Raw genomic sequence first — 16,342 nt, forward strand, 5'->3', positions numbered from 1 at the left:
AGTAACAGAAGTCGGAGGAAGAGTGATCTATTTTGAAATAAGTGCTATGTAGATGCTCCCAATTTCGAAATAAGCTGTTTTAAAATAACATATGCAATTGATGTAGCTCAATTTGCGTAGCTTATTTCGAGTTAAATCCTGCTGTGTAGACGCGCCCTAAGATGGGTGCTCACCCTTGAAAGCTGAAGAGCGACATCTGAGGGGAGTCCTCAGATGAAGCTAGAAATCCATATCGTACAGCCCCACATGATGTTGAGATGTTCTGTGGTATCATAGTGGCGTGTCTCCTGGACTTGCCGCCATCCCAGATAGATACATCCCAAAGCCACACAATCCTTAAAGGATGGTTTTGTAGCTCTGCAGTTGTGTTCGGTGAAAAGCTTCCTTTCTCTCCACCCGGCTCCATGCGACTCTCTCTCCCCTCACCCCCGTCCCCGGCCCGGTTCCTGGAAGCTGGTAAAGGGAGTGGGTGGGGGTGGGGGTGGTTATCTTGCCTGTCCAGTTTTCACTGCTGGGATCACTCAAGGCTCCTAGTGATTCCAGTCCATCACTCAGCACTCCCTATGGCTCCCTGTGCCTGGTAACGTGGGACTTCACTTGAGGATGGCATTCTCATCAGCCTCCAGAGACCAGGCAGCGCATGAGGAACCCCAATCAGCGGGCTCCCGTTGCAATAGAGTTTCTGGATGGATATCCCCAGATTTTCTTTTCAAAACTGTCTCTTTCACTCAGCTCTTCCAGTGCTGAAACCCTGCAAGTTCCACACTCACTAGGACTTGTAGCAATGTTCCCAGACCAGGAGTCACTGAAAGCTGAACTTATATTTTCTGCATCTCCATATCTCTCTAGATCGTGTTCAAAAATATGGCCAGTCGACCCTACAGCATTTACCTCCATGGAGTGACGCTTTCAAAGGCTGCAGAAGGAGCCACTGATCCCCTGAATTCCACAGGTCAAAAACTGGTCACATTTGCACAATATCAAAAGTGTTAATTTGTGCAGGGTCTCTGCGCTTTTAGGAGACCATGTAATTAAGGGCACAAGAATGGGATACCTGGGTTCCATTCCCAGCCCTGTCACTGACTGGCTGTGTGCTTTTGGTCAAGTTGCGTCGCTTCTCTGTGCCTCAGTTCCCCATCTGTAGTATGGGGATTATAAGTGCCCGCTTTTGTAAAGTGCTTTGAGATCTATAGAGGGCAAGTGTAAATATGCTAAGTGGCACTTCTGTTTTAAAAATAGTGTGTGAGCTTGGTCCTCAAGTTTAACGAGTTTAATGTCCATTTTCACCAGCCAACAACTCACTCAGCATAATGTAAGAACAGTCATGATAGGTCAAACAAATGATTCATTTACTCAGTATCCTGTCTGACAGTGGCTGGTACCAGATGATTCAGGGGGAATGAACAGAATAGACCTACTGTCTCTGATCTGTTCCCTGTCCTATAGTTCCAACTTTTGTTAGTTGGAGCCCAGTTACACTTTTGGCTTTCTCAGTTTCCCCAGGTTGGTGCATTGGGCAAAGGAGTACTTTGCTCTTTTTGTTTTTAAAACTGCTGCCTATTAATCTGATGAGGTGACCATTAGTTCTTGTGTTACGTGAAGTGGTATTTAACACTTCCCTATTCGCTTCCTTCACACTATTTTCTAGACTTCAGTCATATTCCTTCCCTTAGCTATCCCTTTTATAAGATGGGCAGTTGCAGTCTTCTTAATTTCTGCTAATCCAGAAGTTGTTCCATGCTCCTGATCATTTTTGTTGCTATTCTCTACACCTTTTCCACCTCTAATATATCTTTTTGGAGACCAAAATTCCACAGTTCAATGTATGGGTGCATCATGAATTTATATAGTGGCCATATGATATTCTGTTTTTAATATCTATCCCTTTTTTTAATGGTTCCTAACATTGTTAGATTTTTTTTTATTCCTGCTGCACATTGAGCAGATGTTTTCAGATAATAAGAACATAAGAATGGCCGTACTGGGTCAGACCAAAGGTCCATCTAGCCCAGTAGCCTGTCTGCCGACAGTGGCCAGCACCAGGTGCCCCAGAGAGGGTGGACCGAAGACAATGATCAAGCAATTTGTCTCCTGCCATCCTTCTCCAGCCTCTGACAAACAGATGCCAGGGACACCATTTCTATCCCCTGGCTAATAGTCTTTTATGGACCTAACCTCCATGAAATTATTTAGCTTCTCTTTAAACTCTATTATAGTCCTAGCCTTCACAGCCTCCTTTGGCAAGGAGTTCCACAGGTTGACTACACGCCGTGTGAAGAAGAACTTTCTTTTATTAGTTTTAAACCTGCTACCCATTAATTTCATTTGGTGTCCTCTAGTTCTTCTATTATGGGAACTAGTAAATAACTTTTCTTTATCCGCCCTCTCCACACCACTCATGATTTTATATACCTCTATCATATCCTCCCTCAGTCTCCTCTTTTCTAAACTGAAAAGTCCCAGTTGCTTTAACCTCTCCTCATATGGGACCCATTCCAAACCCCTAATCATTTTAGTTGCTCTTTTCTGAACCCTTTCCAAGGCCAAAATATCTTTTTTGAGGTGAGGAGACCACATCTGTACACAGTATTCAAGATGTGGGCGTACCATAGTTTTATACAGGGGCAGTAAGATATTCTGTGTCTTATTTTCTATCCCTTTCTTAATAATTTCTAATATCCTATTTGCCTTTTTGACCGCCGCTGCACACTGTGGAAGTTTTCAGAGAACTATCCACGATATCTCCAAGATCTCTTTTCTGATTTGTCATAGCCAAATTAGCCCCCATCATACTGTATCTATAGTTGGGGTTATTTTTCCCAATGTGCATTACTTTACACTTATCCACATTAAATTTCATTTGCCATTTTGTTGCCCAATCACTCAGTTTGGTGAGATCTTTTTGGAGTCCCTCATAGTCTGCTTCTGTCTCGACTATCCTAAACAGTTTGGTATCATCCGCAAACTTTACCACCTCACTGCTTACCCCTTTCTCCAGATCATTTATGAATAAGTTGAAAAGGATTGGTCCCAGGACTGACCCTTGGGGGACACCACTAGTTATCCCTCTCCATTCTGAAAATTTACCATTTATTCCTACCCTTTGTTTCCTATCTTTTAACCAGTTCTCAATCTAAGAAAGGACCTTCCCTCTTATCCCATGGCCATGTAATTTACACAAGAGCCTTTGGTGAGGGACCTTGTCAAAGTCTTTCTGAAAATCTAAGTATACTATATCTACTGGATCCCCCTTGACTCCATATTGACTCTTAAGATCTTTCTTGAGCCATAACAGCTAATATAGACCCGCATCATTTTATATGAATAGTTGGTGTGATGGGTTTGGTCACCGAGATCCCCTTGTGACTGTCACTCGAGGTGCTGAAATATGACTGAGCCTGTCTGCCTGTCCTTTTGGGCTCCCTCCTGCCCTGTCCTGCTGGGCCTTCCTCCAGCACTGACACAGAGGTAGCATTTAAGTGATCATAATGTATAGCAGACAGAACAATGTAGGTTACTAAGCAAAATAAAACAAAGCATGCCAGCTAAGCTCAATACGCTAAGAAGCTTGTAACATGTGATATCTTACCCTAGAGCTACATCTACGCTGCAGGCTTTTTGCGCAAGAACTGTGCTTTTGCGCAAGAGTGTCCATGGCAGTGTGGACACGCTCTTGTGCCTGAAAGCTCTGACGGCCATTTTAGCCAGAGGGGTTTCTTGTGCAAGAAACCCCTGTTGCCCATCCACCCTGCCTTCTTGCGCAAGAGGGATTATTCCCCGTGGGGGAGAGGAATAACTCTTGCACAAGAAGCCCTCTGTTCGGACACTTTACTATAAATTTACTTGCGCAAGAACGCGCATGCAGTGTAGACGCTCTGCAAATTTTTGCACAAGAAGAAGGCTGCAGTGTAGATGTAGCCTAACAGTAGTTCTAATCATCTTTTCTCACTGGCTGGAGAGTTTCCCTGCCTAGGCCTGATCCTTCTCTCCGTTCAGTGTTAAATGATTCTTGTAGTTTCCATGACGGCAGAAAGAGAAGCACCCTGGGGTCAGGGCACATTGCTTCCTGCTGCAGGTGAGAAGCCAAGCACGGTGAGCTAGATGGGCGGTGAGGCAGAGCAGGCCAAGGTGCCATCGCTGCCAAGGTGGCTGCAAGGTGTGGGGGGGATGACCCCTTCTGCCCTACACCAGGCTCCCTGGATCCTGTCCATAGGATGGTTGGCAGTGGCCACCGCAGGGTCCCCCAAAAGTGCAGGGCCTGGGATAGCCACCCCGAACTGTCCTATGGACGGGATGACTGATCCACTGCTGTCAGCTGGTGAACGTGCACTGACTTCATTGGCATGATGCCCATTTACACTGGCCACAGACGGAATGCCTGTTCATGCTTCGCTCTCATTTGTTTCTCCTTCAGACAACAGCACCCAGAGTAAAGCAGTTCAACCAGGAGATACCTACACGTACAACTGGAGCGTCATGGAAACCGATCAGCCCACCGCACAGGATGCCCAGTGTATAACACGATTATATCACAGTGCCGTAGATGTAACCAGGGATATAGCCTCTGGGCTGATTGGCCCACTTCTCATTTGTAAAAGCGAAGCGCTGAACAAGAGGGGTGTGCAGGTATGATCATGTTCTACAAATTCTAAGAGACAGGCTCCCTGCCCAGGGGTTGTGTTTGAACTACAGGGGAATTTGGCTTCATTGATTGTTCCCCTAGAGAAAAGGCCTTTAGAGCTGAAGTGGAATTGGATCAGTAGGCCCCTGTAGAAGTCACTCCCTCTAAAAACCTATAGAATGTAATAAGGCATGGGATGCTTGGCATCAGTTCTTTGAATGACCCTACAAAACTCACTTGTCGGGACATCATTCTCCATCACATTCTGTAGGAGGAGTCAAAAACACGTAAATTAAGGAAGGGGCTTGATTTCTTTTGAATTCCACGGGGCGTTTCTAGAAGGGCTGCTTGCAGTGATAGTTTTTAGCTCTGTGCTGTCCATTTATGACTCCAGATTTAGATTGCTCACTGGGGCTTTCAGTTAGAAAGATCAAGCTGCAAGAGATTTCTGTGACTGTGCTTTGTTTGCCAAGACAGGCAAGAATTGCAATATCCTGATTCTGGACTCCACCCAAAGCTTCCTCTCTGTGTACCTTCAAACTCTGGGGAGGTTCTGATTCAGGCTAAGATAGGTTCTGACCTGGCTTCTTGATAGGTTTAACCTAGGTCTGACAACCACGAACTTTGGGAATCCAGAAGCATTGGAAGGGAAAATTCTTCTTGTGCTTCCTCTCTGTGGGGTGAAAGAATTTACTTTGACAGTGGCTCAGGCACCATCCAGGAGCAAGTGGAAACAGTGACTCAGGTGCCTGTGTAGACAGCAACAAGTGGGTCACGAGGGGGAGTCTATCTCATAGCAGCAGTGCTAGTAGCTGATCAGGTGTGTCACACAGTGTGAGAGATGCAGTGGTAGGAATGGAATCCAGGAGTCTGGAACCCCGGTCATTGCTCTTACCACCGGACTGTGCTGCTGTTCACTTGAATGAAACTGTGGTCTCTGGAGGGGTGGTGACGTCACACCCTTAATATGCCCCCCTATGTATCTGTTAGCTGCTCACAAAGTTCACTCTGCCATGTCTGTCTTTCAGAACAAAGCGGATGTGGAGCAGCAGGCTGTGTTCGCCGTGTTTGATGAAAACAAGAGTTGGTACCTGGAGGATAACATCAAGCAGTACTGTAGCAACCCCTCCAGCGTTAAAAGGGATGATCCCAAGTTCTACAAGTCTAACGTAATGCACAGTGAGTGGCAAACTGGGCCCAGCTTGGCAAAAGCTCACGTGAGCACAAGTTCTCTAATGGGTGCTTACTTTGAGGTGCAAGGCAGTGCGAGTGGCAGAAAATGGCCCATGGTAGATAGGAAAGCATACATGAGCAGGGTTCTGGTCCTGGTTTGGCATGATTAGGGCAACTTAGGCACAAACATGATCATCATGAGCCGAGAAAAAGTCAGCTGAGCAAGGGAAGTGACAATGATCTCAGTAGCTCTGACTGGGCTTCTGGGCCACCAACTGCAATCCATTGAGGCAGCACCTAGAGGTGGGGGGCAGAGGTACCAGTGACGGTGGGAGACAGAGAGGTAGACTATGGGATGTGGGGAGTAGGAGGGTCTGGCAACTGTTTGGGTCGAGACTGGCAGAAGGGAGGATTTCTGGGGGTGAGGGGTTTATAGTGGGCAGCACTACAGGTTCCTGGGTTGGTGGCTAGGAACAGTCTGTGATGTTGCACCTGTTTGCCCTGGAGTCAGTGGATAGGGGAAGGAAGTAGGAGGGACGTTGGGAAGAATCCAGAACAGGAGCGGTCCGAGGCCAGCTGCGGCAGCTGGTGCCCCAGGCGAAAGACGCGATAGGCGCCCCCGGCTGCACGGCCGTCAATGGCTGTGATGTCATCATCAGGCACCCGGGCACCCCATGACATCATCAGCTGGGACCTGGGCTGGTGGCACCCTAAGCGACTGCCTAGTCTGCCTAGGCTCACCGGGCCATCCCTGATCCAGAAGCTACCCAAGCAGCTGCATGCCTCTTACTGCGTGCTTTTGGGTTTGGTGCAAGCTGCAACCATTAGCTTGGCACTAAGCAACATGTAAGGCAGGAGTGAGGAATCTTTTTTGGGTCAGGGGCCATTGACCCACAATAAAATGAGACATGGGCTGCACACAAGTGAGGAGCAAAAAACAAAACCCCTCACTGGCGTAGAACTGAGGGGAAAGACACTTTCCACATTCCTCTTGTACACCAGAGCCTAGGGAGACCAAGCCTCACAGTGGGGCAGCAGGGGGATGAAGTGCCAGCATGGAGTCCCCAACACTGGGGAAGGCCCTGAGACCACATCCAGGCAAGCAGGGGGCCTCATTCAGCCCCTGGGCCTGAGGTTCCCCACTCCTGTTTTAAGGGTTAATGAGTCTTAACAGATGGGGGTGGGGGGCATGGCTGCACAGAGAACATGTGTAGGGCCTTTGTGCAAATTAGTGCTGAAAAGCTGCCTCCTCATGGCCATAGCACAAGGGAATCAGGAGGGAGCATGTGGACCAGTAATGCACAGTATAGCAGAGCAGCCAGAGAAACTGCTGATGCAAGGCTAGCCTCTGAGGTTTTGTCCAGGGCTCGACTCTAGCCTGTGAATCTGAGCACATGTCCTGAAGACACGTCTTCCCACAGTAGAGGGTAACTCTTACTGCAGAAGCACTGGTAGCCCATTTCTCGTCCTTCCCAGCATGCATGGCTCATGGTCCCCACAGGCCTGTATTCTATAGTGAGGAATGCAGAACCTAAAAGTGAAAAGTAAACACAAGTGAAATTGACTAGTAGTTGGTTTTCACTGCTAGCTAGCTGAGAGACATGCACAAAACAAATAATTAAAAAATGTGTTAGAATTCTTTTACTGTGAATCCAATATAGGGTGACTGGGAAAAGAGTAAAGATGTTTTTATTTTAATATATAATTTTGGAGGGCTTTATGGTGTCCCTTCAGATGAAGCTGGCTAGATCGCACCCAGTTTCACTAGGGTGTCAGTCTTTCTCTCTCTGGAGACAAAGATGTCCGTTCCATCCCTGATCTCACTCCAATGAAGGCATGAATTTGCCTCACCATCTTGCATGTTGATAAAGGCTTTAAGGTGCAGTAATAGCATATTCTATGCTTTTTTTTTAAGCAATCAATGGATATATGTCTGACAGCACTGAAATCCTGGGATTCTGTCAAGATGCAATTGTACAGTGGCATGTCTCCAGTATTGGCTCCCAGGATGAGATTGTGTCCATACGCCTTTCTGGTCACTCTTTTTTGACTCAAGGGAAGTATGAAGATGTACTGAATCTTTTCCCCATGAGCGGAGAATCCGTCACTGTAGAAATGGACAACATTGGTAAGTAGCAGGGCTGGTGTGTTTGCTTAATGATCTGCTAATACATTTTGTATCTAGAATACATAAGGGCTCTTAAAAATAGAAAACCTTTCTGTAAAGTGAACACATAATTTCAGCCTATCTAAATTTTCCTTAATTTACAGCAAGCGTGATTGATACACATATGTATGCTGGTTCCACATGATATAGCAATGCTGTTATATATACTATTCTTATTGATAATTCTGTTTTGCTTTTGAGCAATCCCAAAAATCCTTTCTGTGGCATTAGCTGTATAACTGTTATTTGAAGCACAGTATTAAAGTTCTCTGTAATAATCTACAGAAAAGAAAAAGTCCACTTGTAAATCAGCAGGCCAAACCCTAAAAGCTATATATTGGGACTCTGTTTATCCTTCTGCATTTAGAAAGAAATATCTTCACATTCTTTTCTCTGTAGTAAGCTGCTTTTCCCTCTGACTCTGGCAACAGAAAAAGTATGCGGTACAGGGACCCTCTGATCTGCTCTATTCTGTTGTGAAATATGTAGGCTGTTTAAAATGGGCTTCTGGCCAAATTTTACTGGTGTCACTGAACAAAATGGCTTCATGACACATCATGATCTGACATTCTTTCACTCCTAAATGACTAGTGGTCCAGAACTATCAAACTGGATCAAACCTGTGGTCCATCTAGTTCTAGTATCCTGTCTCTAGAGTAACTGGTAACAGATGCTTCAAAGGAAGGTGGAAGGAATCCCATAATGTGCACAATTCTGAAATAACATGCCTGAGAAGGAAGATTCTTCCTAATTCCAGACTGTGATTGATTGGTTTATGCCTTAAAGTAGAAGGGTTTAGATTCCTTATTTTTTAAAAATTCTGTTTAAAGTACTTGTGAATGTTTTCTTTATCCCTATAAATGACTATTTCTCTTGATCCTACTAATTTCTTGGTTCTAGTGATACCTTCTGGCAGTGAGTTTCACAGGATAACTATGCATTTTAAAAAAAATTAAAAAAAGAAGAAATGTTTAATTGAAGCTGGAAACCTCCATCAAACTTGACAGAAATGTCCAAAGTCAACCTTTTGTACTTTTCCACCATTATTGTTTTGTTTTAATATGTGATCACCTCCTCTCCTCTCTCCACTGTCCTTTCCACTTCTTGTAAAACATGTTCATTATTGTTGCCTTTGGAAATACTTTAAAGAACACAATGCAATTCTATGCCACTTCAAAAATAGAGAAGGTCAAAAATTATATCTGGCACCTTTTTCAGGTAAAAGACATTTTTTCTCAATCAGTGCCATGTTTTATTCTAGGACATGCTGTAAAAAGTGTAGAACCTGAGACAGTAGCATTTCAGTGAATAGTATTCTAGAATTAAAATTCTATTCCTGTATCAGTATTCCCAGTTTCATAGGGAGACAGCTTTTCAAACCAGGGAGCCATCACAGATCATCCAAAATCTAGTCTTCAGATGCTCAGTTTGGCATTTTTGGTGCATTGTGCCCATTTATTCTGATATAGGTCAATCTGGAGGTCCAAATGTGGAATTCCTCTGTCCTATTAAAGACCTTCACTCATTCAGGCTATGTCTAGACTGCAAGCCTCTTTCGAAAGAGAGCGTCTAGACTGCACGTTGAACTTTCGAAAAAGCGGCTTGCTTTTTCGAAAGAAAGCATCCAGTGAGTCTGGATGCTCTCTTTCGAAGAAGCCCTATTTACATTGAAGATCGCCTTCTTTCGAAAGAGAAACTTTCGAAAGAAGGCGTTCTTCCTCGTGAAATGAGGTTTACCGCCATCGAAAGAAAAGCCGCGTTCTTTCGATTTAATTTCGAAAGAACGCGGCTTGAGTCTGGACGCAGGTGAGGTTTTTTTGAAAAAAGGCTACTTTTTTCGAAAAAACCCCTGAGTCTGGACACAGCCTCAGAGGGTTTTTAAAGTATTGTAACATACCTGGTTTTGAAATGGTTAAAAATTCCTGTGAGGATTTTATTCATGGTCAGTATTCTCTCATGCATAGGTTTATACACATAATATAAGAGATAGACCCACACCCAAATTCCCTGTTCAAATTTTGAAAAGTTTGGGTGCCTATCTAAACTTCACAGTTGACCTCTTTTTTTTTTCCATCTACTTTTGGTCTTATCTCTTCTTGGATTGTACAAAAAATCAGAATCCCTTAATTTTAGGGAAGTTGAGATCTAGATCTCTCAATTTTATGTGTCAGTTGTATTCTCAATTTTTTACTACAGTAGTGTCTAGAAACCGCAGTCAAGGACAAGAGTAATATTGTGGTAGGTGCTGTAGTGACTAATACGGGGTGGGCAAGAAATGGCCAGTGGGCCGGATTTGGCCCACCAATCTGCTGGATTCGGCCTGCGGCCGCCTTTCCACAATCCTTAGGCACAGGGCAGCTGCAGCCGATTTAAAGGTTGGCTGCTCTTTGCTCTGGACCCTGGGGAGGGAGGCTTCACATGCTGCCCCAGCTCCCAGCAAAATTTCTCAGCTCCTATTAGCTGTTTCTGGCCAATAGGAGCTGAGAAATTTTGCTGGGGGCAGGGGCAATGGGTGAAGCCGCTCTCCCCGATCTCCATTCCTGGAGCAGAGCCACAAGGAGCAGCCAACCAACCAGCCTGGGACTGCTGCAGACAGGCTGCCTCAGGTTCCTGCAGGGCTGCTGGCTGGGAGCCGCCTAGGTAAGCACCTCCCAGACAGAGCCTGCCTCTGTCCCCGAACTACCTGCCTTAAGCCACCACCCAAACCCTCTGTACCCCCTTCTCCAAGGTCACAACTCCCTTCCAGACCCTACATCCCCTCCTAAAGCCCCTTCCTCAGGCCAGAATTCTTCCTGCACCCATATCCCCACCTGGACCCTGCACCCCAAATCCCTACCCCAGATCATAACCCCCTCCTTCACCCAAACTCCCTCTCAGATCCCACACCCCCTCCTGCATCCCAGTCCCCTAGCCCAAGCTCCCTTCTGCACCCAACCTCCGACCCAGACTCTGTACCACCTCCACAGAAATGCAGCCCTTGATGATTTGCCAAAATCTTTAATGGCCTCCCCATTAAAAATTATTGCTCGCTGTTGGCCTAATACATAAAAGATGGCCCCTGATCTAGAGAGTATACAGTCTAAGGTCATAACAGATGGGGTCAAACTCTACAAATATGTACCATACTTTTTTTTGAACTGCAGGTACCTGGCTCTTTGCATCCTGGGGCTCTCCTGAGATGAACCATGGCATGAGGCTGAGGTTTAGGGATGCCAAATGTCAAAAAGATGTAGATGATTATGAGGATGTCCCAGATTTATTCTTAGATTTCTCCTCTGAGAAGATTCTTAAAAGTGTGCCTGAAACTTCTCCCCAAACTGAAGAGGAAATGGAAGAAACATTAGACGGAAACCAGGAACCTTCTGATGATTCTGATTACCAAGATAATCTGGCCTCATTTTTGGGACTTCGGACATTTAGGAATACATCAATGGTCCAGGAAGAAATACAGAATCTTACTGCTTTGGCCATAGATGAAAACTTTGGCACCAGCACTAGGAGTGATGATGGGGCTTCTGGGTCAGCGCTCCCATTCATGGAGAATAGCAATACCAGGGACACAGGTGAGTTCTTGGAAACTCAAAGCACTCTTCTTCTCCCAACTGAGACTGAGTCCCTCTACACTAATTACACAGTGGCAACAAGAGAACATGAATTTCCGGTTACCACAACAGCAGTAAGTCCTGACTTGGCATTTGAAGCTGGAAATCAAAGTGACTATGAAGCAAATCGCAATCAGATGTCAGGAAATCATGATGAAACACTTATGGGACAACTAGTGAGAGCCAGGGAAGAAGCCCAAACCAAAGATGCAGCAGATCTGTTATCTGACAGAGGCACCAGCATAACGCCATCATTTGCAATACTCTCTTCAGGGGAACTGCAAGAAGAGGACAGCTCAAGAGGAGAATATAATGTTAGTAGAAAGCGGGAAAGGCGAGATGTGTTTCAGACTAAGCTGTATGCTGTTAAAAAGATGCAAGCCCTCTTAAGTCATGTACAGCAAAATGAAAGCCTTTCCTTTTTTGGCAACACCAGTTCAGAACAACTACCTCTTTCTGCTCATGCAGAGAATACCTCCAGTTCAGATATGTTAGGAACTGATCAACTTCCAAATAAATATGTTGAGGACCAGGATGTGAAGGAGGAAGAGTGGGAGGAAGAAACCAGTACAGAAAAAACTGAATTTCCCAAACATGCAGATAACGTCACTTTTGCTGAGGGACACAGAGCAGAAAACAATGAATTAAATTTGTTCGGTCTTTCTGAATTAGAATTACCCAAAGACAAGCAAGATAGAAATTTTACTCTAGATAATGCATCGGATATTTTAACTCCTGGTCACAGCTCAGTAGCAGCAAAGGACAAGTTGGGAAAGCTAATACCAAGGGGCGTGAAGTATCCATCTAAAATTATGGATGAAAAGTGGAATATGGCCTCTGTGAAGGAGAATTCTAGGATGGAGACAAATTCAGGTCAGGCTACTGATAAGTTACAGAATCCTTCCAGAAATGCTACAATGCCTACAGGAGACATCATATCCCTGAATAAGAAGCAAGGAAAATTCAAAGGCAATGCACACTTTACCAAGGGCAAATTGAATGTAAGCCACAAGCATCCGAATTTGAAAGGAGAAGAGAGAAATGTAAATGGCACCTTGAGTAAATCTGTGGCTCTTATCAAGACCCGTAGGAGGAAAAAGAATGATCAAAAGTACAGTAGTCTCTCAATGACACCTAGAGGTGTGAGACCCCCAAAGGTGCAGAGAGAGCTCAATTGCACGCTGTTGTCCAGTGAGGCCAACCACACCCTACCTCTTTGTCAGGCCAACAATACAGCATTGTCTAATGAGGCCAATCACACAGTTTTGCTGAGCAGGACTAACGACACACTGACCCCAAGGCAATTTAAGCCAATCGTCATAGGGCTTCCCAATGGAAATGGGGACTACAAGGAGTATGTTCCAGGAGGCTCTGACAGCGAGGAAATTGAAGATAACCTATATGAATATGAATATGTAGAATTTGATGACCTGTACACGAAGGACCCCAGATTCAACATGAATAATATTCGTAATCCTGATGACATTGCTGTGCACTATCTACGCAGCAGGGGGCACATGAGAAGGTACTACATCGCAGCAGAAGAGGTCATCTGGGACTATGCAGGATTAAAGAAAAGGTTGGGCTAAATTTTTACTCTTTGTTCCCTCACATCCTGTTGTTGAATATGAAGCCATTGATTCAGAGAGCTGCCCCTCAGCAAAGCTACTGAGTTAGGGGATTTCTTAATCGCACAAGTGCTGTTTAGTTTCAGTCCATAATGCAGAAGAGGAAGTAAGGAGCAGTGCTTTAGAGCAGTGTTTCTCAACCAGTGGTACAAGTTCCCTTGGGGTTAATCGAGGTACGTCTGGGGGAGGGGTACATCAACATAACTGAAATTTGGAGAAAACTGAATCTTTGTTCTAAGTTTTACAACGCTTTATTATTTTTGTACTTTTTACACCCAACATTTCATCACCCGCCCAGCTACGATTAAGTTGTTTATACAAATGTGTTGCCATGGTAGAAAAAAATTGTGTGTGTCTGAAAACTGTAGGTACTTAGGGTACTTATAATTTTTTTTAAAAGGGGTACTTTATAAAAAATAAATTAAAAAAAAGTTGAGAAACACTGCTTTAGACACTAGCCTGAAATTCAGGAGACTCGGGTTTAATTCCCTGCTCTGCCACAGACGTTCAAGCCATTTATTCTCTGTGCCTCAGCTCACCTTCTCTGAGGTAGGGAACTGCTTTATCTTAATTTTAGAGACGTTTTGTGGGGATAAAGGCATTAAAGATTGGGAGGCACTCAGACACTACGTTAATGAAGCCCACCTCAGTACCTCAGCTAGGTATCTAAATATATGTGGATGGGATGTTTGGGGCTCAGTCAAGAGAGAACTCTTAGGTAGCCCGTTTTAATCCAGTTTGGGTGGGTAGGGATTTAGGAGGAGATTTTTCAAAGTGACTTAAGGGTGTTTCAACAGAGCTGGGTGCCCTTAGACCCCACTGCAAATTCCAGCTTTATCGTTCCTACCATCTGAAGTTTTATTCAATTGTCAATACAGAATGAAGGGTTTGGTTCTCAGTCCAATTCCCAGCAGGCGAGTGTCCACATCTTGCAAACTGCCACCAACAGATGATTCAAATTAACCCCCTTGTTGCTAGTCTTAGTCGAGATCAAGAACTGATGGGACTATTGTGCATGAACCCCAAATCTGAGATGTTTACATTTTGCTTTGATTTTGAAAAAGTGGTTTTATTTCCCACCAATGGAAATTTGTAATCCATCTTTTCTGAGAGAAATTCAACCTCTTAGAAATTTGAAATGTTGTCACAAAAAGCAGTGCTCACATCAAACCATGCAAAATTACCAGTGATTGCATATGTCTGTGCAAAATCTACCTTTTTTTTCTCTCTCTCTAAAATTGTTGCTCTCAAAAATAATTGCATGGCCTAAATCTTCATTGTCAAGGAGAGAGGCAGAAACAGTTTCATTACAGCAAACTCAGTCTCTGAATTGTGTATTTTTAAATTGACTCTTCGGGCCACTTGACAAACATGTCTAATTCCCCCTTCCCACCTTTTCCTATGTAGACCCCTGCTTTAGCTCCACCTTCATTATTTGTATTTGCAAGTGTCAGAGAGCTCTGTAGTTTCTCCACATGGAAAAATCCTGAAGCTCAAATACTGAAATGATTTGCAATGTGTGAGGCAGATACTCGGCTAATATAAATGATCATAGCACCACTCAAGTCCGTGGGACTGAGACAACTTTTTCGAGATGTGTTTCTCACGTCCATTCAACCTTTCATCCTCCTCCCCTCTGTTGGTGTTCCGGCAAGAAGGAACTGGGATAGGACACCCCTAGGCACCTCCCTATATAGTGCAGCATGCGTGCACCACTCCAGGGGGCACTGGAAATCCCAGCCTCTACAGGTACTACTTAGGGGAAAACTTCTGACACTGGTGCATGTGGCAGGCACGCATTGAATGGATATGAGCAACATATCTCAAAGAACACCAATTACAGAACAGGTAACTGTCTTTTTTCTAATTCCATTATGTTCTTTCATGGGTCATTTCACCTCAGCACAACGAGGAATAGCCGAACCAGACGTGATGGGGGCAACACCATATATAAAAAAGTGATTTTCCGAAGCTACGTGGATAGTACCTTTACAGTTCGGGAGGCTGAAGGGGAGTATGAAGAACACCTGGGTATCCTGGGTCCCGTTATCAGGGCTGAGGTGGATGATGTCATTCAAGTAAGTCACAGGATCAGGTATTTGGTGTATTTTATGAGCTGAAGGGCCTGAGCTAAAAGTGGTTGAAAAATGCCAGTCTTTTTTAGTAGGACATTTTGTAAAAAATATTTTTTCTAAATTTCCTGCCGAAAAGTGGAAAAAGGCAAGATTTTTCAGTCTATATTTAGTTCTCAAAATATTTTGGTTTTTGAACATCAATTTTTTATTTAAAAAAAAAACCTCAGGTAAATCATGATTTTTTTTCTGAATTTGTTTTCAATAAAAACCTGAGATTTCAGACAAAACTAGAAATGCTTGCATTTGTCTGAAAATACTTTGTAAAAATGTTGGCCAGTTCTAGTTTAAACGTGACTTATTGGTCAATTTGTGTTACAGGTCCTCAGTGCTACAGGCCTCCCTCTGAGGACCTGTAACACACAAATTCTTTGCTGTATTGTTTTAGCGCCCCACCCCCTTCTCCCACCCATGCCCACACCCTGCTATAAAACTTTAGCTCAAGCTGTAGCCATTCATGCTTTTAGCTCTGGAGATTCTGACTTCAGTCCCTGCATGGTAGCCAAGGTACTTACTGGCCATCACATAAATGCTAAGGAAGAAGTGGAAGCAATACAAATAATAAATACAAGCAATTATAGCTAGATGTACCAGGGGAATGTTACAAATGGAAACAGTTCCTATACATGAGATCTTTGAGGCAGTGGAGAAGCTGTCTCGGTCTCTTGGGACTGAAACCTAGGCAGCTTATTAGAATATTTACCATAAGGAATGTGTTGACCTTCCAGCGGAATGGACTGAATGGAACATGGTAGATCTCACTGCACTCCCACTTCTTTGACAAGGCTTTCTAGTCCATAAAGATGAGTTGTATAAAAATCACAAATAAAACAGGAGACAGAAGTCAATCCCAGGCTTGGAACTCCCTCCTCTTGACTGGAGGGGAGAAAAGACAAACTCCCTGCCCTGACAGCCTGGGCAGATTCCACTGACTTCAGTGGGAATAACGTACACGGGGATCTAGTAGTATTGTAGAATTAGCTTGCGCCCCCGTCTAACACAGCCACCAATGGGGTAGG

The 16,342-nt window shown here is 44.3% G+C and overlaps 1 protein-coding gene across 1 annotated transcript in view; it reads left to right on the plus strand.

Moving 5' to 3' along the window:
- Nucleotides 1-16,342, plus strand: part of F5 (coagulation factor V) — a 57,236-nt gene that overhangs the window by 19,705 nt on the left and 21,189 nt on the right. The window contains exons 9-14 of the mRNA XM_006112215.4: nucleotides 850-952; nucleotides 4,415-4,626; nucleotides 5,650-5,800; nucleotides 7,710-7,922; nucleotides 11,105-13,142; nucleotides 15,095-15,269. Coding sequence (XP_006112277.3) covers nucleotides 850-952; nucleotides 4,415-4,626; nucleotides 5,650-5,800; nucleotides 7,710-7,922; nucleotides 11,105-13,142; nucleotides 15,095-15,269 — 2,892 coding nt within the window. The remainder of the gene's footprint in view (nucleotides 1-849; nucleotides 953-4,414; nucleotides 4,627-5,649; nucleotides 5,801-7,709; nucleotides 7,923-11,104; nucleotides 13,143-15,094; nucleotides 15,270-16,342) is intronic.

Source organism: Pelodiscus sinensis, chromosome 1, assembly GCF_052426305.1.
Source record: "Pelodiscus sinensis isolate ZL-2025 chromosome 1, ASM5242630v1, whole genome shotgun sequence".
Classification (NCBI taxonomy): Eukaryota; Metazoa; Chordata; order Testudines; family Trionychidae; genus Pelodiscus; species Pelodiscus sinensis.